General features: G+C 40.1%; 3 protein-coding genes across 7 annotated transcripts in view; 1 reads left to right on the forward strand and 2 right to left on the reverse strand.

Moving 5' to 3' along the window:
• ezrb (ezrin b) overlaps positions 1 to 10,566 on the forward strand; it is a 30,010-nt gene extending 19,444 nt beyond the window's left edge. For both annotated transcript variants that reach the window (XM_014333351.2, XM_005921540.3), the window contains 7 exons: positions 1,640 to 1,736; positions 2,210 to 2,373; positions 4,433 to 4,563; positions 5,262 to 5,422; positions 6,707 to 6,799; positions 6,959 to 7,195; positions 9,084 to 10,566. In XM_014333351.2, the coding sequence (XP_014188837.1) occupies positions 1,640 to 1,736; positions 2,210 to 2,373; positions 4,433 to 4,563; positions 5,262 to 5,422; positions 6,707 to 6,799; positions 6,959 to 7,195; positions 9,084 to 9,248 (1,048 nt within the window). In that variant the 3' untranslated portion in view covers positions 9,249 to 10,566. The remainder of the gene's footprint in view (positions 1 to 1,639; positions 1,737 to 2,209; positions 2,374 to 4,432; positions 4,564 to 5,261; positions 5,423 to 6,706; positions 6,800 to 6,958; positions 7,196 to 9,083) is intronic.
• A 130-nt stretch (positions 10,567 to 10,696) lies between these two features.
• sytl3 (synaptotagmin-like 3) lies at positions 10,697 to 21,936 on the reverse strand. Of its 3 annotated transcripts, XM_005921541.2 has the most exons (13): positions 19,616 to 21,932; positions 18,777 to 18,986; positions 17,344 to 17,411; positions 16,356 to 16,407; positions 16,189 to 16,255; positions 16,023 to 16,095; positions 15,487 to 15,614; positions 15,039 to 15,161; positions 14,677 to 14,843; positions 14,468 to 14,564; positions 13,752 to 13,922; positions 13,586 to 13,642; positions 10,697 to 12,595 (listed from the first exon to the last, which is right to left on the reverse strand). In XM_005921541.2, the coding sequence occupies exons 1-12, from the start codon at positions 19,711 to 19,713 to the stop codon at positions 13,610 to 13,612; spliced, it is 1,287 nt and encodes a 428-aa protein (XP_005921603.1). In that variant the 5' UTR covers positions 19,714 to 21,932; the 3' UTR covers positions 10,697 to 12,595; positions 13,586 to 13,609. The 3 variants fall into 3 exon arrangements, with proteins under 3 accessions (XP_005921603.1, XP_042076300.1, XP_042076299.1); XM_042220366.1 differs by having other exon boundaries at positions 10,697 to 13,642; positions 19,616 to 21,933; XM_042220365.1 differs by having other exon boundaries at positions 10,697 to 13,922; positions 19,616 to 21,936.
• A 746-nt stretch (positions 21,937 to 22,682) lies between these two features.
• enpp1 (ectonucleotide pyrophosphatase/phosphodiesterase 1) overlaps positions 22,683 to 26,350 on the reverse strand; it is a 35,299-nt gene continuing 31,631 nt past the window's right edge. For both annotated transcript variants that reach the window (XM_005921539.3, XM_014333350.2), the window contains 2 exons: positions 24,583 to 24,727; positions 22,683 to 24,448 (listed from right to left, as the gene is read on the reverse strand). In XM_005921539.3, coding sequence (XP_005921601.1) covers positions 24,296 to 24,448; positions 24,583 to 24,727 — 298 coding nt within the window. In that variant the 3' untranslated portion in view covers positions 22,683 to 24,295. The remainder of the gene's footprint in view (positions 24,449 to 24,582; positions 24,728 to 26,350) is intronic.

The following is a 26,350-nucleotide window of genomic DNA, read 5'->3' on the forward strand; positions in this document are numbered from 1 at the left end:
AGTATCCCGAGTATGCAGCATTACTCTCTGTTATCTCTTCAGCTTTGTGCAGCTATCATTATCTGACCTTTTACTGTCAATTTACAACAAATTTTCATTTACAGACTGCAGCAGTACTTGAAGCTGGAGCACACCTTTTATTACTCATATATTTAGTTTTTGCAGCCATTGCAATCAAATGCTAATATTTCTTACACATGAATTCTTATACATTAGTGAATTAGTTAAAAGAGAGACTTGGTAGTAAAATCCATTTATTCATGGTTTTTCCTTTTCAAAGCAAAAATCGAAACAAGTTTTGAGCAAAGAGTTCTGTGCTACCAAAATGAGTTGATAAAGCACACCTCCGTAGACCACAGAAGTGTGATAGAAATACTCAGCAGATAACTTCCACATTGTTTTCTCAATTCCACAGGCATGTGTCAGGGTCAGCTGGAGCGAAATTCCAGTTCAGGGAGTATAGTTTCATAGTTTCATAGTTTCATAGTTTCGTTGGCAGGTGTGCGGCTGCTTTTTCAGATCATCACATTATGGGCCTCTCCATTGTGTCGAAAGACAGGCATTTGTTCCGTTTTTTTTTCTGGCACTACAAGTAGCCTGCCACACCCCAGATTCATCCCTCCTACTTCGTTACTGAAATCCATGCTAAGAGGATTATTCTGACTCAGAATGAATGAAATGAGATCCAAATGAGATTGTTCAGTGTATTTCTATAGCTTTATGATATGTAAACTGTCTGTATTCTTATAATAAATGGGGCTAGAATTGAGAGTCACAAATATACTCCAAGCTGCCTTCAGTTTGGTTGTTTAGTCCAAAATAAAATAATGTGACATAAAAAGTGCGTTTTTTACATTTGAGAAACTATAAGTAGAGATTTTAGCATAAATTCGAGAAAAGTGAAACGATGACTTGTTTCTCAGTTGCTGATTACTTGTCTATTAATCTATTAACCGCTGGAGCTGAAGTGTTAATAACAACTGATAAGAATGCACATTATTCCAAGGAAAGTGCTGGAAACATTACTTAAATTGTAATAAAATAAATTTTATTGGAGTAATCACTCAAGCTACTTAAAAAGTCTAATTTTATTAAGATCTTTGTCATTGTAGGTCAGTATTTTGAGCTTGGAACAGAATGAAAGAGACACTTGTCTAAGGATGAAAGTTCTAAACCTTTCAATGCCGTGTAAACCAGCAATAAAACCTCAGGACGAGACCTGAAACCAGTATGAAGACAATAAAAACTGGGTGTGATGTAGTATTTTATTTCGTCATCATGCTCTGTGCAAGTCCATTTTTTTTAAAGAGGCGGAGGTGTAAATACTGATGTTTTTTTAGGCCATCTAGATAACAAAACAGTTCATACAAGAGAAGACCAAGAGCAATCAGTTTTTTACAGTGTGAAAAAAGAAAGCTGTGGTTAATTATGTACAACATTTTTGGTGGAAAAATGCACTCGTACTTAGCAGACAATTCAGGTTTTTCTGTTTAAAACACTGTATTGGCACCATTATCTATCTCAGTGGAAACATGCAGGAAGGTCACACTATATCAGAAAATGATTATTATTGTGTCCCAGTGGACATCCACATTATCCTATATATTTCACATTTATTTTCTTGTGCTTTCTCCTTCAGACTGACCCCTAAGATTGGCTTCCCCTGGAGTGAAATCAGAAACATTTCTTTCAATGATAAGAAATTCATCATCAAGCCTATTGACAAGAAATCTCCGGTGAGAAATCTCATCTAAGCAATCACACACAAACACACACCTCTTCTTTCAAAGGTCCTATTTTTCTATGTAATTTCCCTTACTTAAAGCATTCTTTGTCTTTAATATCAGGCTTTTCAGGGCGTATTGGGTTACAGTGTGTTTCTGTATTTAAGCTCGCTGCTTCCATTTTGCCTGTGGTATCATGTTTCTCTGCAGCGGAGGGGGAAACCATTGGGCATATCTCCCATTACAATCGAGCATAAAGAATAGCCAGAGCTGCTTTCTAGGCAGCGCTGTTAGTGATTGACTGCAGACACACACAAAAAAGCAAGTGGTATAAACCTTATCTGTGCACTTCAGGCTGCTCTGCCTTTTACTACGAGTGGAGGTTGTTTTTTTTTTTTTTTAGCACCAGTATTCATTATTCAGCCCAGTGTCTGTTCTGTTTTCTCCTTATCGTTCTTATTGTTTGATTCTTTTCCCAAATTCAGGACTTTGTGTTTTACGCCCCGAGACTGCGCATAAACAAGCGCATCCTGCACCTGTGCATGGGCAACCACGAGCTGTACATGCGTCGCCGTAAACCCGACACAATTGAGGTGCAGCAGATGAAGGCCCAGGCCAAAGAGGAGAAACACCAGAAGCAGATGGAGAGGTACGCAGATTGTGGAGATGAGTGTAATTTAAGAAGTAGTTTCACACTTAAAAATTATTGTGTAACTGTTGTCTTAAGAACATAAGTAAGAACATAAACCCTCTAGACTATTATGGTTTTACCCTTGTGCCATTCACTGAGATTTTGATAAGAGCTGATGTGTTTTCACTGAGTCAGCTGTGAATAAAATGAGCAATCAACCACAACATTAGAACACGTCATTGCTGCAGCTGCTACTAACACCCCTTATCAGTTATTATTTTCACAGTAACTTGATTGATTTTTATTTAGAGGTCAGGGAGGAAAGAAAAGGGTGCACAGAAAATATTAGAGGTTTGATATAATAACTACAAAAAAGGTGAAGTGTAGGAAATGTACTTTCTGTGTTCACTGAGCTGAATGGATGTTGACCCTGATCTCAACAGCAGCTGTCAGCTCACTGTCTGTCCCACACAGCTGTTCAAACACAGACAACCATGAACAGACAACAACAGTGAATACCGGAGAGAGAGACATCAGATCACCAGTTCAGGCTCGCGCATAGTAGCCCGCAGTCTGTCCAGTAATCAGGTTGACTGGTGTTCAAACATAATTACCAGATGGTTTACGATGAGTCCCTTATGAAACTTTATTTAAAAGGGACATGAAACGCTACACAAAGGCTAACTTAATTCAGTTATCCCTGCTCTCAAAAACTGACATAGATGTAACACTGTCTGTGAAACTGAATTTAAGAAATAAATGCTTAAAGTTTTAAAACCATGTTTAGCGCCATCTGTCTGTGCGGAGCGTGATGTCATGTGGTTGGTTGCGGTAATAGCTAACATAAACTAATGTAAGTCTATTTAGTGAGAATCAATAACTCAGTTGAAAATAATGACACTAAAACTAACTACCTTACTAAGTACTCATTTATAAAGTGCTTTACAAACCCAAATATTATGGCTAACAGCTGGATTTTCCTGTTTGAGTGCAGCTAGCCAAACAGCGAGCAGCCAATTACTGCTAAAGAGACAGACAGTGGAAATTGACACTATTGGCTCAGTTTCTTAACATAGAACTCATTGTTCTATTTAGGGCAACACAACTGCGATCCCCTAGTTTTAGTGTTGTTATTTTCCTCGGTATTATCGATTCTATCATTAGTTAGCTAACAATAACTAATGTAAATCTATTGCAACCAGCCAATCACACGACGTCACGCTAAAAGAAAATGGCGCTAAACTTTAAGCACTTATTTCTTAAATCCAGCTTCACAGACAGTGTTACATCTATGCCAGTTTTTGAGAGCAGTGATCAATTGTGTATATTAGCTTTGATGTGTGTAGCATTTCATGTCCCGTTTAAACATTAACAAACCCAGAGAGATATCAGGTTTTTTTCTGCAGCAGGAGACATGAGCAGGATGTGAAGAGAGTCAAATGAAGTTTAACTAAGAATAGGGAATAGAGAGATGAATAACTTATCCCAAATTTGAGAAAATGAACTGTTCAGTTTTTTAGATTAAGGCAGATTGACGTAAAGTTTTCTGAGGAGTATTTTAAAATTATAGTGGATTCCAAGAGTTTGTAAGAGACTAAAATGGTGTTTAAGAATGAATCATAATTAATTAATCATAACCCAGTATATAAAAGTTAATTGCTAAGTTACTAATGAATTATTTGGACATTTAGTGGACAAACAATTAGTTAAAAAATTAACTGAAGCCAATAATTTCATTGCTGTGAGTAAAATTCTTGGTTACTGAGGGCTCTGCTCACATCCTTCTATCAGCTGATTTCATGCCAGCTTTTTATAGCTCTCATAAACCCTGAAGTCATTCAGTTTGCCAAGTCTTTGTGAGTGTCATGCAACTTAAAATCACAAGACTTCACCTGTATAATATGACTGCGTGAAAAAAATCATATTTAAATGTCTTGTTGTTTTCACCAGCTCTTATAGAGCAGTTTTTGCAAACATGCACCAAATGCCACGTTTGTGTGTGTGCCTTTTGCAGTAACCATGTATCAACTACATCAGTTCTGTTTGTGTCCTCACGGCTGCTTTCTGTTATCTGCAGAGCCCAGCTGGAGAATGAGAAGAAGAAGAGAGAGGCCATTGAGAAAGAGAAGGAGCAGATGGAGCAAGAGAAGCAGGACCTGATGATGAGGCTCTACCAGTTTGAGGAGAAGACCAAGAAGGCAGAGAAAGGTGAGGCGAGGGGAAAGATGTATCTGAGTGTGTGTGTGAAAATATTTGGAATATGTGTGTATGTGTTGTTATGCAGGTTGGTAACAATAGGTCATTAGGATATGCATTCAGTTTACTTGTTGTGTAAATTAAATGATTAATCAAAGGCAACCCCCTGCCCGCAAAATAACACTAAAAGCAGCACGGAATGAAGCACAGTTATTAGTAGTCATTGTCTTTTTGATTACATATGGCTCTGTATTCAAAACAGAGGAACAAAAACTACATCTTGGAATGGACTCTCTGCTTTTTTGTCATAAACAAAAGACAAAACAATTTGATTGACTTACGGAAGCAGTCTGGTTGTAAATTAACTCTGATTCCCAGTGTTTGTTCTTAAATGATTTAAATTCCAGCTGATCAAACACCTGGAGCATTATAAATAAGAAAGCATTCACACAGTCATGGTGCAGAGCTTTGTTGGTATTCAGGAAACATGTTTGACATCTGACAGGTTTACTTTTTATTGAACTTCCTTATTAAGAGACTGCTGTGAGGTGGTGGTCTCAGTTAATAGTAACAAATATACAGATATATACTGCTGCTCTGTTAGCTTATAAGATAATGAAAAAAATAACATATGAACATAAATATCTACACGTTTAGATAAAGTATTTGTGTCATATTATATTTTCTTTCCCCCTCTTTTTGCATGTTAGATTTGCAAGACCAGCTGCAGAGAGCCATGATGCTGGAGCAGGAGCGCAGGAGAGCAGAGGAGGAGGCAGCTCGTCTGGAGGCAGAGCGTCAGGCTGCCCTGCTGGCTAAAGAGGAGCTGGCCCGCCACTCTGAGCAACAGAAGAAGAGTCAGGAGCAGCTGGTCAGTGTTTTAAATCAGTCTTTTGTGATTTTTCCTTTATTTTCCTCTCATTTCAATACTGTTACATAGGTGGATGCTCATGATAAGCATCCAGACAAAAGCATTTTGTAGTGTCTAGCTGGTCCACACCGCTAACAGCCCCTCAGAACCACCTGCAAGACTGTGCTTCAGTTCAACTGTCCTGACACGAAAAGCTGTGGTTCCTACTCCACACTCAGGCACCAGACACAGTTTTATTAGACACCTGCTGTGACACCCTCTTTACTTAAACCCCATTAAGACATTTGTAATGGATTAAGTCCATGTGCAGCTTCCGCTCACAGAAGACGTGTGAGAGCATTGATACGAACTTGTTTGAACCCACGTATCTCATTAACGATAGTGTTTTCACTAACTTCATTTTCCAGTCGAGCACCTTTCACATAATTTCATGGCTTGCTGGAGGCAGCCTACACCCACTGAACAGCTAGAGAAGGCGTGCCGTTTAATGCTGAGCAGGGTATACTTCAGTGTGGTGAAAGACAAGCCGTTGACATTGTTGTAGTTGTGAGAAGGAATGTACCACAACACCCAGAGAGGCTACACGGTCTGGTTAGGTTTAATTAAGATGCCTCCTCACAGTGACAGCTGCTTCCTGTTTCATTATTTCTTTTTTTAACGATGCCGGCAGTTTGCAATAATCCAAAAATGAACTATTACAGTTTTTACACTGGTTTCCTATCATATTTTCTGAATTAGTAATCAAATGTAGTTTTAAATCTACCTGTTTTCTTTGTGACTCTTTAGAATTTTTTAATATAAATATTTTATATTTTTGTAATGCATACTGAGGCTTAAAGCTAAAAATATCAAACAAGTGAAAGATCAAAGGAAGGTTTAAACTAACATTAAAATAAATTCTTACAGAAAATTTAAAATCTGATTAACAAAGTTTCTTTATTTTTGGGAGGAGAAGTAAAAACATAACAGGGAAAAAAGGTCATTTAATATGACACTTACAATAAATCAAGCTGCCTATATTTATTTTTGGAAACTCTTTGAAATGCTTTGAAACAATTGTGGTCTGTTAGGTTAGTTTCTCATTAGAAGGAGAAGGTTCTAGTCTCTTTAAGTGTAGGCATAGAAGTAGTATAGTGGTAGTATAAGACAACAGACATGAGCAAAATGAGATGTATTTTTTTTGGTTGCTACAAGAGTCTTTATTTGCCCTTCTGTATAAAATAATATGTTTCTCTTATTTCTTGTTTTCTTTTGTGTGTGTGTGTGTGTGTGTGTGTGTGTCAGGCTGCTGAGCTGGCAGAGCACACAGCAAAGATCAGCCTGCTCGAGGAGGCTAAGAAACGCAAGGAGGAGGAGGCCAACTCATGGCAGCTCAGGGTGAGAGCTTAAATGTGACCACAGTGCCGTTTACTCAGGCTCACTCAGCTGTTTCTGTCTGAAACAAGGACTGAATTAAATTATTGCAGACCTTATATTTGCAGTTAGAAATTCTATAGCGTTGATTTTGAGCTGACTGACCTTCTCTGTCATCACCAGGCCCGTGAGGCCCAGGACGATCTGATTAAAACCAAGGAGGAGCTGCACAATGTAATGACGACGCCTCTGCCGCCACCACCTCCTCCCATGTACGACCACCTCATGGATGACAACAGTGACGACAACACCAGCATGCACAGCGCCGACCTGCACGTGGACGGCATCAACGACCACCGCAACGAGGAGGATCGCCTGACTGAGGCCGAGAAGAACGAGCGCGTCCAGAAACAGCTGAAGGTGAAAACTAGCACCTCACACAGTCAGTCATTGGCGAGCGTGATGGCACATTAACACCTTTATCTGAGGTTATCAGCTGTGTTAAGGATAGAACACAAAAACAGTGCTGCGTGTGTGGTTCCTGCAATTCAGTTAAATAATCAGGAAGAATTACCTGCGTTCATGCTTATCTGTTACTGTGTTACCCAACATTAGGGTAGAAGATCTGTACAGACAGATTTAGAAATAGAACTTCCTCCTCAGGTAATCTTAGTCCGAATTAGCTGACAGCTTGAAACAAGTCTAGACAGAGAAGAGTTTAACTGGAACAAACAGTTTGGCCGTGAAAGCACAGAAGGGCCTGGTGTTATTGAATGCATCAGAGTTCTCATTGAAGCCTTGATCTAACTTAAACACTATTAACACCAAAGCAATTTTTGCAGTCCATAAGACTAGAATAGCACTACATTCTGTAAAAACCAGTTCACAGCTGTAGTTTCTGTTAAAATTGAAAGATTACAAGTTTCACCGCATTCATCCTGTTATCACTTCTCTTTCGACCTTCACGTAGAACCAGAGCTGTTGAGCTCTGGCTCGATTATCTATACTAGACTATAACATCAGGAAGTTGAAATCAGCGGTACCTTTGAATGTTTGAACTTGATGTTGGAGACCAGCTCAGTCACCTGATCGCCCTGTATCCTATCTCAAAGCTGCGTTCAGAAATGAGCGGCGTTTATGCAGGAAGCGAACTGCTCATCACGCATCGCTTTGACAGTTGGTCGCTAGCAGACGATTTGGGCTCTGGTTGTCAAGGCATTTACCACGCCATACTATATAACAGTTAACAGCATCTTTTGTTTCACTCACATCAATATTAACTAAGTGCTCATCTAGAAGTTGCAAAAACTTCACATGGCCAGAGGTTATTTCACTCGTCATTGCTTCAAGTTGCTAGATATGTCATTGACTTTCTGTTATCGCCGATTACCCAGTTGATTGTCGCTTCCTGTGTGGAGAGCAAAAACTTTACTGCTCACTACTTTATACAAAGTCAGCTCTCAGTTTCCTGCCACAGAAACTGCCGCAGATTAATATATATTTTCTGTTTCTAATAGTCACATTGTTTTTAATGGGAAAACTACAAGAGTTTGGAAGAAAATTTTGAATCTGCTGAGAAATTTTTCCAAATCTCTTGCAGATGCATGGAAATGTATTTGATTTTTGAGCCAAGTTTAACTTACAGGAGATAACGGTGTAAAATTCTCAGGGCTGAAGAATATATTCAAGCCCTTTTTTTTAATGGACCAATCTAGAAGTGATCAAGCAAACTGTAGTGATTTTACAGGAACGTCGTCACAGCCTGTTTTCAGCCATGAACTTCAGAAAGTGTCAGGAGAATCAGATCAGGACAAGCCGTCCTTTCTCACACGTGTCAAACAGCAGGAGACAGCTTGGACAAATGATCACTGCTGGAAACACTGTATGCAATTTAGGCTACATCGTCACATACACTGGTGTTTTTATAAAGAAAAGAAAAAAAAACAGAAAATGTTTATCGCTAAAGCAACACACATTGATAGAACTCTTGTTAGAACTCTAATCATACAGAGATGTTGATGTCTCACGGCAAAAAAAGAGGGGAAAAATGTTTGTTGTCCTCATCCACGTGTAAATGCAGAAACTGAGTTTCCAAACTACTGTTTTGTGTAGGAGGTGCCAAACATGATGTGCATTTGCTAGATGGAAGGTTAAAGACTGATTAACACATATGTCTTTGTGGGGTATAAAGTTCGAGGCTATAGTGAGCTAAAATGGACACGGTGACTCATTCATGGAACTGTATAAGAGGCGGCATTGTTGGTTTTTGCCCTCAGATCTCATTCTTCTTCCTTTCCTCCACCCTCAGGCCCTGACCTCAGAGCTGGCTCAGGCACGTGATGAATCCAAGAATACCGCCAACGACCTCCTCCACAGTGAGAACGTGCGAGCTGGCCGAGACAAATACAAGACTCTGCGACAGATCAGGCAGGGCAACACCAAGCAGAGGATCGATGAGTTCGAAGCCTTATAAGGAGCCCTCGGAAAACGTACCCTTTCTGAATGGTCACTACATATCTCACTCTTCGACTGCCAGATCAACACACAACCATACCCGGACATGTTTAACACACTGCTGCAGACTGAATTGAAGCAGTATAAGCAGAGCAGAAGCATCACTACAGAGAGCAAGAAACTCCTGTTATGAGTGCCCTGCTGGATGCAGGGCTTTGCAAACCCTCTGAAGAAATATTAGTGCCAAAAACTTTCCCTTTTGTCTCTACTTAGTGTTTCATTTCCCGTTTGTGTATTTAATTGTGTAATTTGAGCAATTCAGACCAAAAATAGTCATCTGTTTTTAGAGGTGGGATGAAGTGGGGGATTAGCCAAATTATTTTAGTATTTTATGATGCGCACAGAGAGAAAATAGTACAAGCTTTGCTTATTTTTGATGGAGGACCGTTTGTTGTTCATGGCGACCACTCAGAAAGGGGGAACGAGCAGAAAAATAGTTTTTATTTTCCATCATATTTGAACACTTCCATTTATGTTTAATATTGCTATTCTGTAGGTTAAAAAAATTAATCCCTAGTTGGATATTTATACTGTATATGGGACATTTAAAAAGGGTATTTCATTTTGGTTTGTATATTTTTGCTATCTTCTGATAACAAAACATTCAATATGTTTTAAAGATTTTATATATTGACCAAACAACAACGGTCTTATGTTCCATATGTTTTCCTTTAGATCAATAAATTAAAGAAATATTCATTGTAAATTATTATTTTTTACCGTAGGAAATATATTCAGCTGCATGCTATTAAAATCACGTCAGAAGATCTCTAGCTATCTAGGTACTTTTATCATTATCATTATTATTATTAATAACATTATTATTATTGTTTTTTTGCCATGCAGTTCACAGAACAGCGATGCATCTTTTTCTTGAGAGCAGGTTTAATATTTCTGTTTCTGCCTGTTCCGTGTCATGTCACTGAAGAGTGAGAAATGAACATTTTCACACTCTAAAGTGGCCTTTGGTCGCCCCTCTGCAGGGGTCAGTCCCAGACAGCCGCTCGACACGTCTCAGCCAAGGTGCTTAGTCACCCAAAAAAACAAAAACAACAACAATAAGATGCAATTCTGAAAACCTTTGGGGTTTTTTTTTGTTTGTGTTACATCTCCAGAGTTTCATGGACTGACCCAGATTGAATAAAACCAAGTCTCATGTTCTCCTTTCTGGACATTTATTAGTATTTACTGACTCACAGCTCTGCTGGACTTTGTATATGAACAGGATTTTATATTGAGGTGTTTAACAATTTGGCAATTAAAAAAAAAAGATTACATGTCTGTGTGTACTTTGTAAAATATATATTTCAAAGTAAGTAGACACTTCTGTCCTCATTCTTTCTGGACCGGGATGTTTTAATGGGTTTGCCTTATGCCTCTGAGTCTTAGCCTTGCTAGCCCATGTGGGTTTAACCATGTAAAGCCAAGTGTATCATATCTGATACAAATTAAAACTCATATATGCAAATTAATATAAATATATATATTTGTCAGGAGGTTCAATAAAATCAATTTTCAAAAAAATATTAGAATTTTCTGGTCATTCTGTCATTGTTCTGGGTTTACCATGTTAAAGACAGACCAGGATGACAGGATGGATTGCTTTGGAGGTTGTATCAATTTTCATGTTCTCCCAAACAACGACTGCTGGGCGCTGATGATAATAGCTTTGTCAGGCGTTGGCATTACAAAGCCAAACTGTATGAAAAGGTAGTCCATAGAGTTGGGACTGGTTCTGGCTTGGGATGTTGTGAGATTGATGTTTGTGTTTTTGAATAAAAGAACTCACCAGATGTTCAATGAATTGAAAATGAAACTTGATGCAGAAATTTCCTTTCAAGATGAGCTCTAAAATGAAGTCAGACACGCTAAATGCTTCCCAAAAAGTAGAGCTTTATATTTATAATATCAGCATGTCAGGACTCTCTCACGTTGTTTTGATTCATATTCAGATACTTTTATTTTTACAAAAGCAATTCAGTGTGACAGAAAAATAAATAAAATGACAAAAAACGAAAACAGACATGCACGTGGAAGCTGATCGACTTATTATCTGACAGCTATACTACACATACACTGTAAATAGTTGAATGCTAAATGAGCGTCTTAAAGTGCTGGATGTAAACAAAAATAAATAAATAAATAAATAAATAAATACAATGAGTCTGTAAGCGGCCTGCGCCGCTGCTGGCGTCAATTTCTCCACCTGTTGACGCAGGCGAGCTGACGTCACGCTTAACCTGGTGAGCCTCCAGTTGCCATGGTGAGCCGGGAGAACGCGGAGTCAACAGAATTCCAGGTCAGTGACATCACTGCTCCCGGCACAGAAACCGCCTTATTCCTTCTCTTCTTCTGCTGCTGCTTTCCCACGCCGCGTCCACAGAGACAAGAAACGTGTCTTTGTACTCGAAGAGCCGCTGTGTGGTGTGTCTGTGCGTGTGTGTCTGAAGCAACTCAAACTGCTTCCGCTCCACCGCCGGGTGTGGCTCCAGATTTCATTTGTCAGTAACGTTAGCTTAGCGTCTCTTCCACTAATTTTATTTGCATGGACGTTTTGTTGCTGCTCTCCTCTGACAGAAGAACATCGCATTAACGGGGAAAATGGGTCTGAACGGATCGACGAATGTCAGCAGAGAGGCCTTGAACGGAAGTGGCATCACTTTAACTGTTTAACATTTATAAAGCAATAAAATTGTACGTGCTAGCCGTCTGCAACTATGAAGCATCCACAAGCAGTTAATAAACAAATATGTCGGTATGTTAGGTACAACCTCCATCAGGAAGCTGGCTTATCCAATCTTTCTTTAGCTTAAAACTGCAGCACAGGATATTATAAAGTAATTATTAAACAGACTTGGAGCCGATGGTTATAGACTGTAACTTGATTTTTTCAAGTTTCAAGGTGCTTAGCAGATAAAAAAAAAAGAAACAGAAAGCTAAATAAATATAACAAGCATAAATAATAATGTTTCTATAAAGCAATAGATTTTTTTATAGTCTGTTCTATAATGCAAAAAAATATTAATTAATCACAACTGCTTTGCTTGAGGTGGTGTATACATTCATAACGATTGTAGATGCTTCACAGGCGGCATTAAAGTGTTTCCACAGAGGATGTTCAGAAGTGGATCTCTGCTGTTATTGTTCCATTCAAGTCCCCATTATGGTGCCTCAGAGAGGCAGGAGGTGCTTTGATCCCACAGAGTGACGTCCTGGACGAGCAGCAGTGGAGGACTTCAGTCTCCCTCTTTTTTTTAGAAATGGGCGTCTTGTGGATGAGCTCTCTGCTGGCTCTCAGTCAGACGCCTAAATGAGACACGTACATACACAAACACACGAGTTATGTAAACACTCCCTCATGCTTGTTGAACAATGTTGAACAATTACACTTGCGTTCAAAAAGTCACACACCAGAACACACATAGCACACCTGAGGCCTGCGCACACAAGGAGGCACACAGGGCCACAATGACATGTATTTACACTCTGAGTCATGTTTACACTAATGGGAAGGTGTGAAGGACGGTTAGTGGATCATTGCTATGTGGCCCAGTTTGCCTTAAAGGACAACACAAGGTATCCAAAACAGATCCTCTCCTGACCCCTAGTGCCAAAATGAATGCACCTAAAAGGTTAAGGCTCTTGAAATGTGCCTTTAAAAATTATATTAAACTCAATTACAGCTCACTTAAATAAAAAAATATTTTTTTTTACTTATTTTATTTCATTTTTATTAGTAGACCCTGACCAGCCTTTTCTGAAAAGTGTTGATGACGTTCTCTTAAAATAGTGGTTTTCATAGCTCGCACCTCAGCCCACTTGATAACCACACCAGAAAACCACCTGGAGGATTTCGAACAACATGATATCACTAGCAAATAAAGTAACCTTTAGTCAGAAGAAAACTTTTATTTCAATATTAAATCATTTATATTTGACATATATTAAAATATTTGTTCTGGGGACACTGGCAGAGATGAGTGTAGGTGTAAGTGGGTTGCAAAGTGGTTTGCAGGCCAAAGCAGCTTTAATATTGCCCTGTATGATTTAATTTGCCAATTTAAATGAATAAAAAGGTATCAGGTGACCCAGATCAGCTGATCTGATAGGTTTACGCTTGTGCTCGACTATGTGACCTCAAACTCACGTACATACACCTTGTAAATTACAGCTTTCAGAATCACTGTCCCACTTGTACTACACCACCTACTACGTATGAACTAAAAAACACATGAACTACACAAGCCTGACGAAAACAAAGCGCTAGACAGACATTTAAGCAAGCTACAAACTCACCATGACTCCGGCCAGTGGTTCTCCTCACTCCTGATCACCTCCGTTTTGTCTTTCAGGCTGAAGGACACAGGAAGGAGATTTTATAGAAAACCACTTCCATATCAGCCATACAGGCAAAAGTCTTCAGCAATAATAAACAAATCTTTTCTGCCGTGCTCCATTTTACCTTCGGACACAGTGGATACCAGTTAAAGCACTGGAATGCCTTGTCTTCAAATCTCCAGCCGTCCAGAGGGATGAGGACTTCACCAAGAAAAACTTTCCTTTTCAGGGTACCTGAGTGCCACACAGTCGCCTGTAGCCTCTTTCCAATGAGCATGTTGCGCTGTATGCCATACTGTGAAAAACATTTAAATTTTAGTGAATGCTGTTTACGTTCACAACATTTATTAAAATGTTTTCTTTAAACAATGATTAAGCACATGAGTTTATGGTCTCAGGGCCTAGTTTTGAGTGTTATAGAGCAGCGGATGATATTATTTTTGTAAAATTGAATCAGAGTCAGAAAGGGAGTTAGCCGGGGTACCGTGGAGTGTCGCCCAGTTTTAAGTTCTTGCTCTTTATTTCTGGCTTTAAAACACCCAGATGACTGTAGTGAAAAGGCTCAGCTCAAGTCTTCACAGCAGGACTTTACATCAATTACTGAGCGACGTCACAGTGCCTATATCCATCTTTTATATACAGACTATGATGGCATCTCAGAGTAGATCATATTTTTGATGCACCAGATAAAAAACTTTCAAAGGAAGAATTTACTGCCCATGAAATCAATAATTTTGTTTCTATAAGTCATGAGCATGCATATGTGCATGCTGCAAGTTTTATTAAACTGATGACACATAGAGACATCCAAAAATAGCTGAAGAGGTTCTTTGTTTTTACCTTCAAAACTTCATTGTAAACCGGATCAGTCGTGTTCTTCTTCACTGAAGTCTTCAGTTTGCAGCTCTTGTCCGGCAGCACGTAGATTTTCACGTATCTGTGCAGCAGAATACAAAATAAAAAAATGCTGTTGAAGCTTTGATGGAAAATCACAGGAAATGCGCTCTGCCTCTTTGTGTTGCACAGAGTGACATCAAACGTGTCCTTACGGGTGACACTTCCTCTTCTTGCTGTCTCCGTAGGACAGGTTTCTGCAGGTGCCGACTGTGATCTCCAGACGGGAGGTGTTGGTGTTGAAGGCCAGAGCCAGCTCCAGTTCTCCGGTCACAGAAACGCTCTCAAAGCCCAACTCTGTGCTGGTGCTGCTGCAGCTGCCCTGAGGGAGCCAAATACAGGTTATAGCATCAATTTTACACTTCAGAGGAAAAGGATGAGAGAGGTGTGAGAGAGGATAATTATAAGAGGGGATTTTGTGATCAGGGCTGTTATTTCTGAATATTTTAACCACCGGATGTTGTTTGGGGATTTTATTCAATTTTTTTTTTTTTAATGAAAATCAGCTGTGACTTACTCTCTTCCCTTCAGAGTACTCAGAACCGAATGAGGTCTCGTCCTCTGCCCCGGTGGAGGAGCCCTCCTGGTCGCTGTCTTTGCTTTTCTTGAACAGGTTTGGAAGACTTGGGACTTTGAAGAGCTGCACAAAGAAAGAAAGTCATTTTCTTTACTCTGCTTTTGAACTTTTTTATATGATATAAAACTAGAAAACATCAAGGAGCAGTTTAGGCACATAAAGCAAAAAGTCGCACTCTCTCTCAGATTTGAGGTTGCTGATGTTATTCCCTGTCATCACCAGCAGGTGCTGCTAAAGGCCCTGAATCAGTTCCCCGTTTTATCTGTGATTTCCCGCTTCCACTCTCAGGCCCAAATATGTGCTCTGCAAAAACACTTTCACTTGCAGCAGAAGCAGCGCTACCACCACAAACTTGACTTGAGTTCAGTGACTGATGCGTTCGACCTACCGTGCTCGATTTGTTTATGTCTGTGTCGGACAGGCTCTTTTGGGTGGAGTGGGTAAAGCTCGAGCCTCTCCATCTGTTGTCGACCTTCAGCAGATCTTCACGGACGTCGTTTTGAGAATTGGAAATCTCTGCAAAGGGAAATGTAAGAAAAGCACAACCCAGTAAATGCCTGTTTACTGGAAAACAAATTTAACGAAGAGGTGCATCCTGTGCTCGGACAAACAACGCTGCTCAAAGAGCTGTGCGTGCGTGGCGGTGTTATCTCCTGCATCATCTAAAGCCTCTTTTGCTGATGCAGTAGGTGTCATGAGCTCACGAGGCTTTTTTTTTCTTCTAAATTATCTCTGGTGAATTTCCTTTGTGGTTATTACTGTGCGTATATTGAGCTCATGATCAGAGTGTGTTTGATAACATCCACAGGAAGTGATGCTACTAATTTCGAAGCAACAATTTCTCACAACTGCACACTGAGAGTATCTGTTGTGTGTTGCACTTTGCAATGCTGACCGCTGGGCCGAGGTTGAACAACGACTTACTTTTAATGTGACTCGTGAAGGAAACCATTAGATTTTCCACAGATTTGGTGAAAGGCTTTGAGTTTTTCCAATCCTGCAGATCAAAAAAAGTAATAATGATTAATCACTTTATACATGTTTCATTTTAACTTGTAAAAAAAAATGGGAAAAGAAAATAATACTTTACCCCAGATCTGCTCAGGAAGTGATAATCCAAGTGAGGTGGAGGAGTGGGAGGCACAATGGATATATGACTGCGAAGATACACGAGTCAAAAAATGTAATTTTACAACCACATCGGGACAGAGACTTAACCTGATGTAGAAAAATAAACACTTAGAAGGTAAATAATACCTCAGCACATTGTAGGTCTTCAGTAGATTCTCCCCAACCGTCTCATATTTGTCTGAAAGGACATCAGGAAGGAACAGAAAACCATTTAAATATCCTTAATAGTTAAGTGTTATGATGCCTAGCCACACTATGAACTGAACACATAAAGCCAGCAACATAAAACAACTGCGTTCATTCATATTTTATGAGTCAGTGTAGCTGAACAAGCGTGCATTAATATTGAATAATGATTTATATTTAAAAAAGGAAAAGCAGCTGTGTATGCAGCATGCAAGCGATCCTCTATACTTATTTACAGCTGCTGCCAGTTTAATGTCTACAAGTTCAGAACATATGATAACCATGAGAATATTTTAATCTCTCCCTTTTTAAATTAATGTTCTCAGGATTGTAACTCAAGGAGGCGACCTGTGCTGTTTACTGAACATCAGAGCTGTGAGCTCTAACTTGTGATTGACGGTCATGTTAAACTCTATCTGGAGGGTTGCTGTCGGACGAGCAGACTCTATCTCTATCAGTTGCAAAGGCAGCAAGTGTACTCATAACTTCCTTAGTGTCTTAGGGATGTGAGAAAGCAGTCCCAGTTCAGAATTGCAAGCCAACAAGTTGGAGTAAGAAGCTGCAGGTTGGGTCAGTGATCATTCCTGTGTTTGATACTCAACAATAATGTTATTAGGAGTTTTGGTGACTCCTCTGGGCCCTTTTTTATTTCTCTTTTATTTGGTTAGCTTTAGTTTTATGTTGAAACGACAGTGTTCTGGAGTGTAATGAAATAATGCCGAACAGTATCGTGGCATCTCTGCTGCTCTGACACTCAAACTGAATTTCAGATTTGATTGTTGTTTGCCCTGCACACTGTCTGAAGATGTAGCGCTAAAAATCAGAGATAAAAAAAAGGATGTGCAGACCAGAGATGGGGGAAGTTACCCCCACACCCTGCAAATCACACCCTATGTGTATGCATGCAGTTTGAGTTTTGCATACAAACCTGTGGTGACTGGAAATTTCTTTGACTTTTCTTCTAGAAACCATTCTCCGGACTTGATTTTTACATCCCTGTGAAGAGGAAGAGCGCCGTGATGAGCAGGTAGAAATGACAAGACGGCCACAATCAATAAAACTACAACTGCAACATCTTCATTTCTCTTTTGAATTTAGCTTTAGTTTGACAAATGTATCTTCGTTCTTTCACAGATAATTAAAGTAGTAAAAGAACAGTTACATCCTTTTCTGAAAGACAAGGCGTAGGTTTCGGAGAAAAACATGCCCCCTCAGTATTCAGAACAAATCATCTATAAATGTGGACACATTTTTACACATGTAAAATACCCACACTAAAAATGAAGAGGCCAAAAATACGTGTAGGAAATACACCTAATCTAAATTTCACTTTTCAGAGATGCTATCTGCATATTTCAAATGTTTATGACAGAGTTCATATAGGGGAAGGGAAGGGGAAGTTTTAAAGAAGCGACAGGATGTGTTAAAATATCTCGTCCCATCTTAACAAGCTAATTAGTGTCACAGCTATTTTAAATAGGACTTGGGACACTTTAAAAGTTATTAGAATAGTTTGTGGTTGATTACCAAACAGCTGGAATGTTGATGATTAATTAAAACAGCGACACTTGACCTGAAACTCATGTTAAAGTTGTAGATTTAATGTAGGTATCAATCAGTCTGAGCGCAGACCTTATTATTATCGGTTTTCACTCATTATCATTTCCTTCATAAATCTGCTCAACAGAATAATTACCCACATTTTTATGGAGTTGGAGTTTATCTACTCTTGCTTTGGTTAGTCGGCTCTTGAGGGATTTATTTCAATCATGTTGCTTTAGTGTCCTTGACACAATTTCCTCTTTTTTTGTAGCAATCGGTGCCTTTTAAACTGCAAGTCAGTCTTTACATCATGTTCCTGCAACTGAGGAGGGGGGTTTCAGTCTTTACGTGAAGCTGCTGACTGGAGAAACTGCAGTTTAACAGGGGTGTAGCTAAATCTAGGCTCTTAGTGGTTTGGTCCACTGTCCCCTGTTCCCTAATGCCTTTACTTTGAAGGGGAATCTTATACTGTTACGGGGAACGTTTTATGGATGCGGGAAGTCCGTCCACAATTAAATTAGTGTTCTAAATCATTGAATTATCAAATAATTGGTCAGGTTTTTATTTCTAATGTCATTTTCTGATCTCCCACGGACTGTTTAACCATTTCATTGGATAGTTCAGCACGACGACGAGCTCTCTCAACAGTACACAAACAGAGTAAAAGTGAAAGTGTGAGATTTGAGCCTCAGTTACAGTAACCTTCAGTCAGTCACTGCTGGGCTTTACACACGCACAGTCATTCAGTGCTTGATTTGAGCCTCGCTGAGTCACACATTTCAACCCTCTGTACAGCAGGCTCGCTGGTGGCCTCCCTACCTGTATGCGTGGCAGACCGTGCACTTCCAGATCGCTGCTCCCACACGACACTTGTTGCAGATGCGGTGGCTGCAGCCGCGGCAGACTGCGCCAGAGTTCCAGAACTTTCCCAGCGGCCTCTGGCATCGGGCGCAGGTCCGCTCGCCGTACTGCCGGGCATAGCTCTTTGCACCCTTCCTTCGGAGCTCCTGCAGGTCGTATTTCATCCTCCTGAGGATAGGGAGAACCACAGAGAGCTTTAACTGCGAGATTCACAGACATTTCTCTTCTGACAATAATGAACAGTTTTTTTTTAGAACATTTTAATATTTTAAACATCCTTCAGAAATGCATCACTCTGTTATAGATGCTCAACATAAAGCCAGCAGATAAAAATTTCTTCTGGATATAAAAACTGAAGAACAGTATGCCCTTATATGGGGACAATGGGGACATATGGGGTTTCTTTGAGAGCGTAACACAAAGTTACCATAGTTAAACAAGGTTTTATAACACTTTATTGAGCAGAATTAAGTGTCAGCTGCAAAAAAACAAAAAAAACAAACAAAAAAACAAAACCAACAAGATTTAAAGTCCCCGTGTGAGAAGAAGGTTCTTTCTTTATTTTACGACACAGTATGAACTTCTGATATCCCACTCATGTCTGTATGTTAAGTATGAAACTACTAACAGTTCAGATTTGTAACAGGTAACATCTCTGAAACAGGTTTTGTTTTCAGAAGAATCATTTTTTCGCTTTCACGTAATCAATATAAGAGCAGTCGGCCCTGCCTCCTTCCAGCATCCCTAAAAATCTAATTTCATCCCAGCACATATTAACACTGTTTGAAATGACCCACCTGATCCTGTCTTCTTCGATTGCTCGCATCTGTTTGTCTCTCCGAAGAACCTCCAGGATGCTCTCTCTCTCCATAACTTGAAGCAAACTTAAATCCATGTTTTTGAATTAAAAAAAGAAAGAAATACTGGTTCAGGTCTTCTGTCACTGTCACAGGTCCTGCTCTCTCTGTCTCTCCTCTCTGCTTCACAGTTTTCTTTTTTCACTCCTGTCTCCTCCTCCTCTCCTCTTTAGTCCTCCCCCTCACTGGGCCCAACCCTCAGATCGTCTCTTTCGTCTTCTGGAACTGAAAGATTAAAATAAGGGAGATAGCAAGGTTATTTCGCGAGCAGCGGAGATTCCCCTTTCCACATCAGAAAGCTACTTGTAGTATTTCTACTTGAATGATTTAAAATAACCTTCTTATCTCCAAGAATACCCGGGATGACGTAAATAGTTGCTCGGCGGCACAGGATGTCATGAAAAAATGACATGTCCAGATCTGTGATGATCAGTTACCCCTCATTTCCCCTCATGCTGCTCACGTCCTCACAGACCTCCGCTGTGTTAAACCACCGCTGCTTCCTCAGCTGCAGGAAGAGCAGCGATGCTTCACTGATGGCAGGGCAACAGCAAAACAAACCAAATGCCAACCCTGTGCATTATTGATGGCTGACGTGCACCCGTGGCCCAGTTTCTTTTTCTTTTTTGTTTTTATTATTAGATCAATAGCTCTGTTTCATGTTTTACTTCAAAAGAAGTCACTTGACAGTCCTTGGAAATAAGCTCATCCACTGGTTTGAGGTTTACAACAGAAGATCAGCTGTGTGTGTTTGTGAAGAAGCTAGAATATCTTGAACACATCTCATGTCTTGTATTTTCTTGGCTTACTGAAAATGTTCAGTGTGCATAACATTGCATGTAGAGTTGTGACTGTGTTACTTACCACAAACAGTCATCATACAATTTAACAGATGTAGCTGTGAACTGGCTTGAAAGTCACACATGGACCTTATTTTTTGTTTTTTAATCCTTAGTTATTTTTAATCACTGCCTCTCTTCCACAGCTTGTCTCTTCTCCCTCCCCTCACCCCCAACTAGTCAAATGGTTGCCCCTCCTTGAACCTAGCTCTGCTTGAAGTGGAGCTTTTCCTTTCCACTGTTGCCAAGGGGTCAAAGGCGGTTGTTATTGTAGATTCTTTACACTACAATTTAAAGCACATTGAGGCGACTGCTGTTGTGATTTGGCGCTGTGTAAACAAAACTGAACTGAATTGCTTGCATGCCTGACCCCACAGCTGGGTGTGTGGTCAGTTTATAAGGAGGGTCAATCAGCAACGTGGGAGGAAGTAAAGGAGAAAGCTGATTCTTTAATATCTCATTCATTTGGAAGACGTCATTCCCGAGCGCTTAACATCTCAATCTGGACTGAGACCATTTTCCTTCCCGGCAGCGCACAGGCGTGGGGAGCAGAGGGGAAATGGCCTGTCGAAGAGCTGGATGTCAACCTGCGTTAGCAGATAAGGCCCGTCGTTGTCACTAAACCGAGCTGCCAGGAGGCTGAAGAAAACAGTCAGTGCTAGTAATAATTAGGCCTCACGGCTCAGAGAGGGGCACGGCTGTTATCTGTCCTCTGCTTACGTGCTCTGTGCCGCTCTTGAGCTCTAAATACCAGGCGAGGCAACAAGTTGCACACTTAAAAACTACTAGTAGCAGATTCCTCATTCGAAGAGTAGCTCAGTTTACAGATGATCGTCTTCGTTATCACAATAATGCAAGCACACTCATCTCAGACTCGCCTCTACGATGCAAAGGGGCCATAATGATTCAGGCTTTGCGTGGTTTAGTGGTTAGCGCTTTAACATCCGAGAAGAGAGCGAGGAGGATTGTATCAGGCCACCGCAGCAATGACAGTAAAAAGGGCACTTGACTAATTTCATTGAGACCTACATATAGCATATCGTGAGAAACCCCAAGGCGGTCACGTGGTCTCTGACACACTTCCCACCCAGATGAGGGGCTTCCAGGAAGGCTTCAGTGACAGCATGCAAACTCTGGCCTTAAAGCCAGAAGCGTCTGCAGCAAGTGAATTCCAAATAAAAACCTCACAGCTGCTTTTTCATGCTTGCAACCCACAGTGACTGACAATAGAAACTATGTCAGGTACACATTTTTAAAAATGACCCATCTAACAAAACTCGCTCACGTCACAAAACCTTGCTGTGAGGTGACACAGACTCCCAAAATACTTTCCAGGAAATTATGTGCATGTTATCGAGCTGCGTGTATATTTAAACTAAACTTATCATCTTCATGCAGTTCATCACAGCAACTGAAAAAAAAAAAAAGCTCAGAAAAGCTGGCGTCATCTTTCTGCATTTCCTTTGCAAGAGACGTGCCCTCTGCTTCAGTTTGAGCCGGATTTGAAAACTTTCATATAAGAGTTAAAATAAAGAAACTACTGACTCAAGGTACACTTGAAAATATGAATGCCAGATGAAGTAATAAAACATTTGAAGTCCTACAGATTGATCATCATAAGAAGAGCATGCAGTAGACCGTATTCAGCCAGCTCAGCAATTCAACAACTGAATGGCGGACTTCACAGAAAGATTTCACGCAACAAAAATTTTTTTTTCTTTCTCAATGACTAAAGATGCAGTGAGACAACTTGTACCCTTTTCTTGCCAAACCATCAACCGACACTTGAGAAAAGCATTGTGACAACTGCACCAGCCTTGCAACAACCTCAAATGGAAAGTAGGCTCAGGTTTTCTGACATGAGAATTGGGTCACCTCAGAGTTTACGAGGTGCAGAGCTGAAAGCTGCAAGATCTTACCTTCTGGCTTCTTGCGCTGCCGGAGTGGTCAGCCTGAGGAAGTGGCAGACTTTAAGCACATAGGGTAACGTACTTCCTTCCTTTTCACATGTACATGTACAGCTTCAACCTGAAGGAGACTTGAAGAGCAACTGCCGCTTCCCTCGCTCTACATGACGCTGTAACTGCAATCGTGTGAAGCGAAAGTGATTTGTGCACCTTGAATCTTGGCTGATAAAAGGTCATAAACAAAAGGAAACAAGTCACAAGCTCAATGTGGAAGTTTGTTTTTTATATGAAATTTTTCATGTGTGAAAAACTGCAGCAACCAATAGAAAAGGCTTGGTATACATGAAATCTATATGACTTCATATACGAGCAGTACGCGAAGATGAAAAATCAAAGACTGAATAATGATTTTGCTGATCCACACATTCAGATGCACACAGTCACGGACGGATTAATGAACTGAGCTCACACAGCTTCTCTTCATCTCCAACTAAACGCTGAAGTTTAGCGGCTGCCTGAAAATTCATCTTCCCAGGAAAAAGTCACCAAATGGCCGCGGAGGAACAAAATGACAACAGAGATGTAAAATCACTCCAATGAGGTTACAAAATGGAACGAAAGACACAAAACAACCAGAAAGAGTCCGAAAAAAGACAGAATAGAAACAAAATCTTAAATAATTCTCCAGATCTGCATTTTTCTTATCTGTAAAGAAGAAAAAACATCAGTAATTTCTGTTTACCACCAACACCGAGCACCAGAATAATAATAAAAAGCAGTTTACTCGAATGATCCTTAAACATTACAGCTTTCACCAGACTTGCTTTACCCCCGTGAGGTGTAAGTTACGCTCATGATCTTCAAGGACTTTTTTAGGAGATCAATTTTCTCAAGTCTTGATTGTTCAGGGTTACAGCTGCCTCACGTGATCAACAGTTATTACAGCTTCACATCTGCTGCTTCTAGAAGAAGGTACATCAGGCTGCTCTCTTATAAAAGCCTCGCCAGGGTGGATGGATCACCGTGTTGAATTTGGCAAAGATTTTATGCTGGATACCCTTTATCTGGGCTTGGGACCGGTGCTAGCTTGTGACTATGCGAATGTGTTAACCACAAGACCGCACACTACACAGTTCACATGACCTATGATATATTTAGCAGCTATTTTAGTATAAAACACCAGGGATCCTTGCTAAATGTAAACTTTGCTTTCAGTGTTCTTTGCAGTTGCTTTATGTCTCTCTGTGTTGGAGAAAGAAAAGGCTTTTACGTGTCTGAGCCCAGACTGGCTCAAACGTGTCTCATACAGTAATCCTTCCAAGCATACAGCATAGGCGCACATTTAAAAGCTGAATAATTCATTCATTTTACAAAAAATACCAATGGGTGTAAAAAGAAAAGAAACACATACAAAAAAGAAGGGCAAAACATATTCATGCTAGATGTTTTTCCAGCTGCTGCAGACAGCTCCCCTGATGTGTGGCAAGCTTCACTCAACATAAACAGTTCTTCCATCAATAAAAACTCTCTTTTCCGTTTAGTTTTATTCCAGTTTTCCAATCTGGAAATGGGAACCCGGAAATACTTTGGAATCATTTTATTAGATGTGATGGTGTCTTTAAGCTCCATTCATTATTTACTTATTTATTTTTTTTGTACACAATCAAAATTAATAAAAATGTCTTTTAAAAATGTCACTTCAAATAATGGATGGAGCTTAAGAATGAGTTCAGAATGAATGAGGGAAGTCTATAAGTAAAGCATCTGTTAAACCCACAGTTATCGGGTTAACCGTTTGTCCATGTGGGCAGACATCTGCACACCAATATGGCTTCCTCTGCCAGTTAAAGCTTCACTCGATAAAGTCTGTGAGTTTAATAAGTGTGTAGAAATGTCTTCATCCGCAGTGTCTCTTCCACTGATAACCTGTCGTGGTAGAAGCTGAGTCCGGTAAGGAGCTCGATGTCTCGCACTCGAGCGGTGTGGAGCTTCAGCCAGTCTTCCACCCACGTCAAGTCCGTCCCATTCTGAAGAAAAGCAGAAAGTGGGGGAGGCGTATATTAAAATTATGCAGTATTAAGAAGGGTCTGACAGCAGGTTTCCACAGAGGCAGACTGAAATAGACTGTGCAGAAACATGTGGGACGAATGGTGTTACTCACAGCGCAGCTCTCTGTGTGGTCGGGCCTGTGGGGCATGATGAAGGACCTGGCCTGGAGTGGACCTGCACAGTTCAGAGGGCCAAAGGTCGAATCCCCGCAGCTGGTCAGGATCACAAAGAAATGTGTCGGGATGGGAGCCTCGTTCCTGCAGAGATGAGAGATCACACGTAATCAAAGTGCTGCAATGGAAAAATTGAATACCTCAGTTATAAAGCCTCAGGTTAAAAAATAACCATCGGGTGTATTTTAAGTCCAATTTCTCTCATTTTACATCTGAATAGATTTTGGCATAAAAAACATGGAAGGATGGGTCCATCTTACTTCATTTCAAGAGTTCAGTGTCTTGGTGGTGTAATGATGAAGGGGATATTTTTTGGCACACTTTGAGTATCAACTGACAGAAGTTCTCACTCCCAAAGCATAACATTTTACGCTAGGTGACAAATCGTTGGTATATTATGCTTTCGGCCACCCAATGCGTCCTTATATTACGAGTTCGGAAATATTAGAAATAGGAGAACCGTTTGGAATGAATCTACACATGTACGTGTATTTGACTTTAATCTAACACGATTAAACACCACAGCCTACCCGAGTATTGTTGCAGACCATAGCCATACTTTATGATCACAGTGTACTATCTTCTGTTGGCTGCTTCCAGCAGATCAACTCAAACTGGTTTCCTGATCATCACCTTGAGTTCACTATACTCAAATGGCCTCCACAGTCATCAGATTTCAATGCAGTAAAGCACCTTTATGATGTGGTGGAACGGGAGATTCACATCTCTGACCCTTTTAGGTTCTGAAGGACATTTCACCTTTTATTTGAAAACTGAAGGAATCTTTCTCAAGAAGCCTTTTTGGATGAACTGGCTTCAACTCAAGTGCTCAAGACTTCTTAAGAATTGTCTGCATGTTGTATAACAAACAGTCACAAAGCAACCCACCAAACGTCATTCAACTCTCATTGTTTCCAAATCTTGATCTGAGTATAGGAGTATATGACATCACATGTTCCAGCCAGCATGAAGTATTTAAGCAAAAACCGAGAGCTATTAAAGGGGAATAGCCAAATTTAGTTCGGCTGCAATGTGTGCTACTGCGTGAGCTATGAGTAACCCTCAATGTAACCCATGGGTTTCTCAAACACTTTCTCAAGGTCTTTTGAGTTTTTGGACAATTGTGCATGTGAAGGCTGCATCAATTCTTTAATTCAAACAAAAACGATGCAATGAGTTCATTTATGCACTTAAATTAACATCACTGGGGGGTTGGGTGGAGTGAGGGTGGGGTGTATTGAACCAGTGCACAAAGCTAATGTGCAAAATGAGCGCGTCAGCCTTTAGGCACATTAGGTATAATATGCATATACTGAGACATACAGATAAAATATATTATAAAAATTCAGTAACTTAAGCATATGGCCAACACAATGCATATACATATTTTGTTATATATATAAAAAACACAACTTTTAAGAGTCTACACTGTTTCTTCATTTTCTGAAACTCTACAACTATTTCTTAGTTTGGAAGAGAAAAAACTGGAGACGTTTGAAACCCACGTTTGCTTATCAGTCACTACATGTCCTCCTCCGAAATTATCATTCTCTTATCACAAACCCTTCTGCAGAAGAAAAAGGATACCTGATTAGTTTACCATTAAATAACAGCTCAGAGGGATTACTGACATTGTGTTCAATGCTAACAGCTAATGCACCATTACATGCAGGAGGCATTCCTGGTGTACACAAACAGTCATGCAAT

The sequence above is a fragment of the Haplochromis burtoni genome, unplaced genomic scaffold (genome assembly GCF_018398535.1).
Source record: "Haplochromis burtoni strain Fernald_Lab_line unplaced genomic scaffold, NCSU_Asbu1 Contig_47, whole genome shotgun sequence".
Lineage (NCBI taxonomy): Eukaryota > Metazoa > Chordata > Actinopteri > Cichliformes > Cichlidae > Haplochromis > Haplochromis burtoni.

Excerpts from the sequence above, each read along its gene's own strand:
- sytl3 (XM_042220365.1), bottom strand. The coding sequence starts at position 19,713 with ATGGATTTAAGTTTGCTTCAAGTTATGGAGAGAGAGAGCATCCTGGAG. Across the intron at positions 17,412-18,776 it reads ACGGTCTGCCACGCATACAG|GGATGTAAAAATCAAGTCCG; the intron begins GTAGGGAGGCCA and ends TCCTCTTCACAG. Across the intron at positions 14,844-15,038 it reads AGTACTCTGAAGGGAAGAGA|GGCAGCTGCAGCAGCACCAG; the intron begins GTAAGTCACAGC and ends TGGCTCCCTCAG.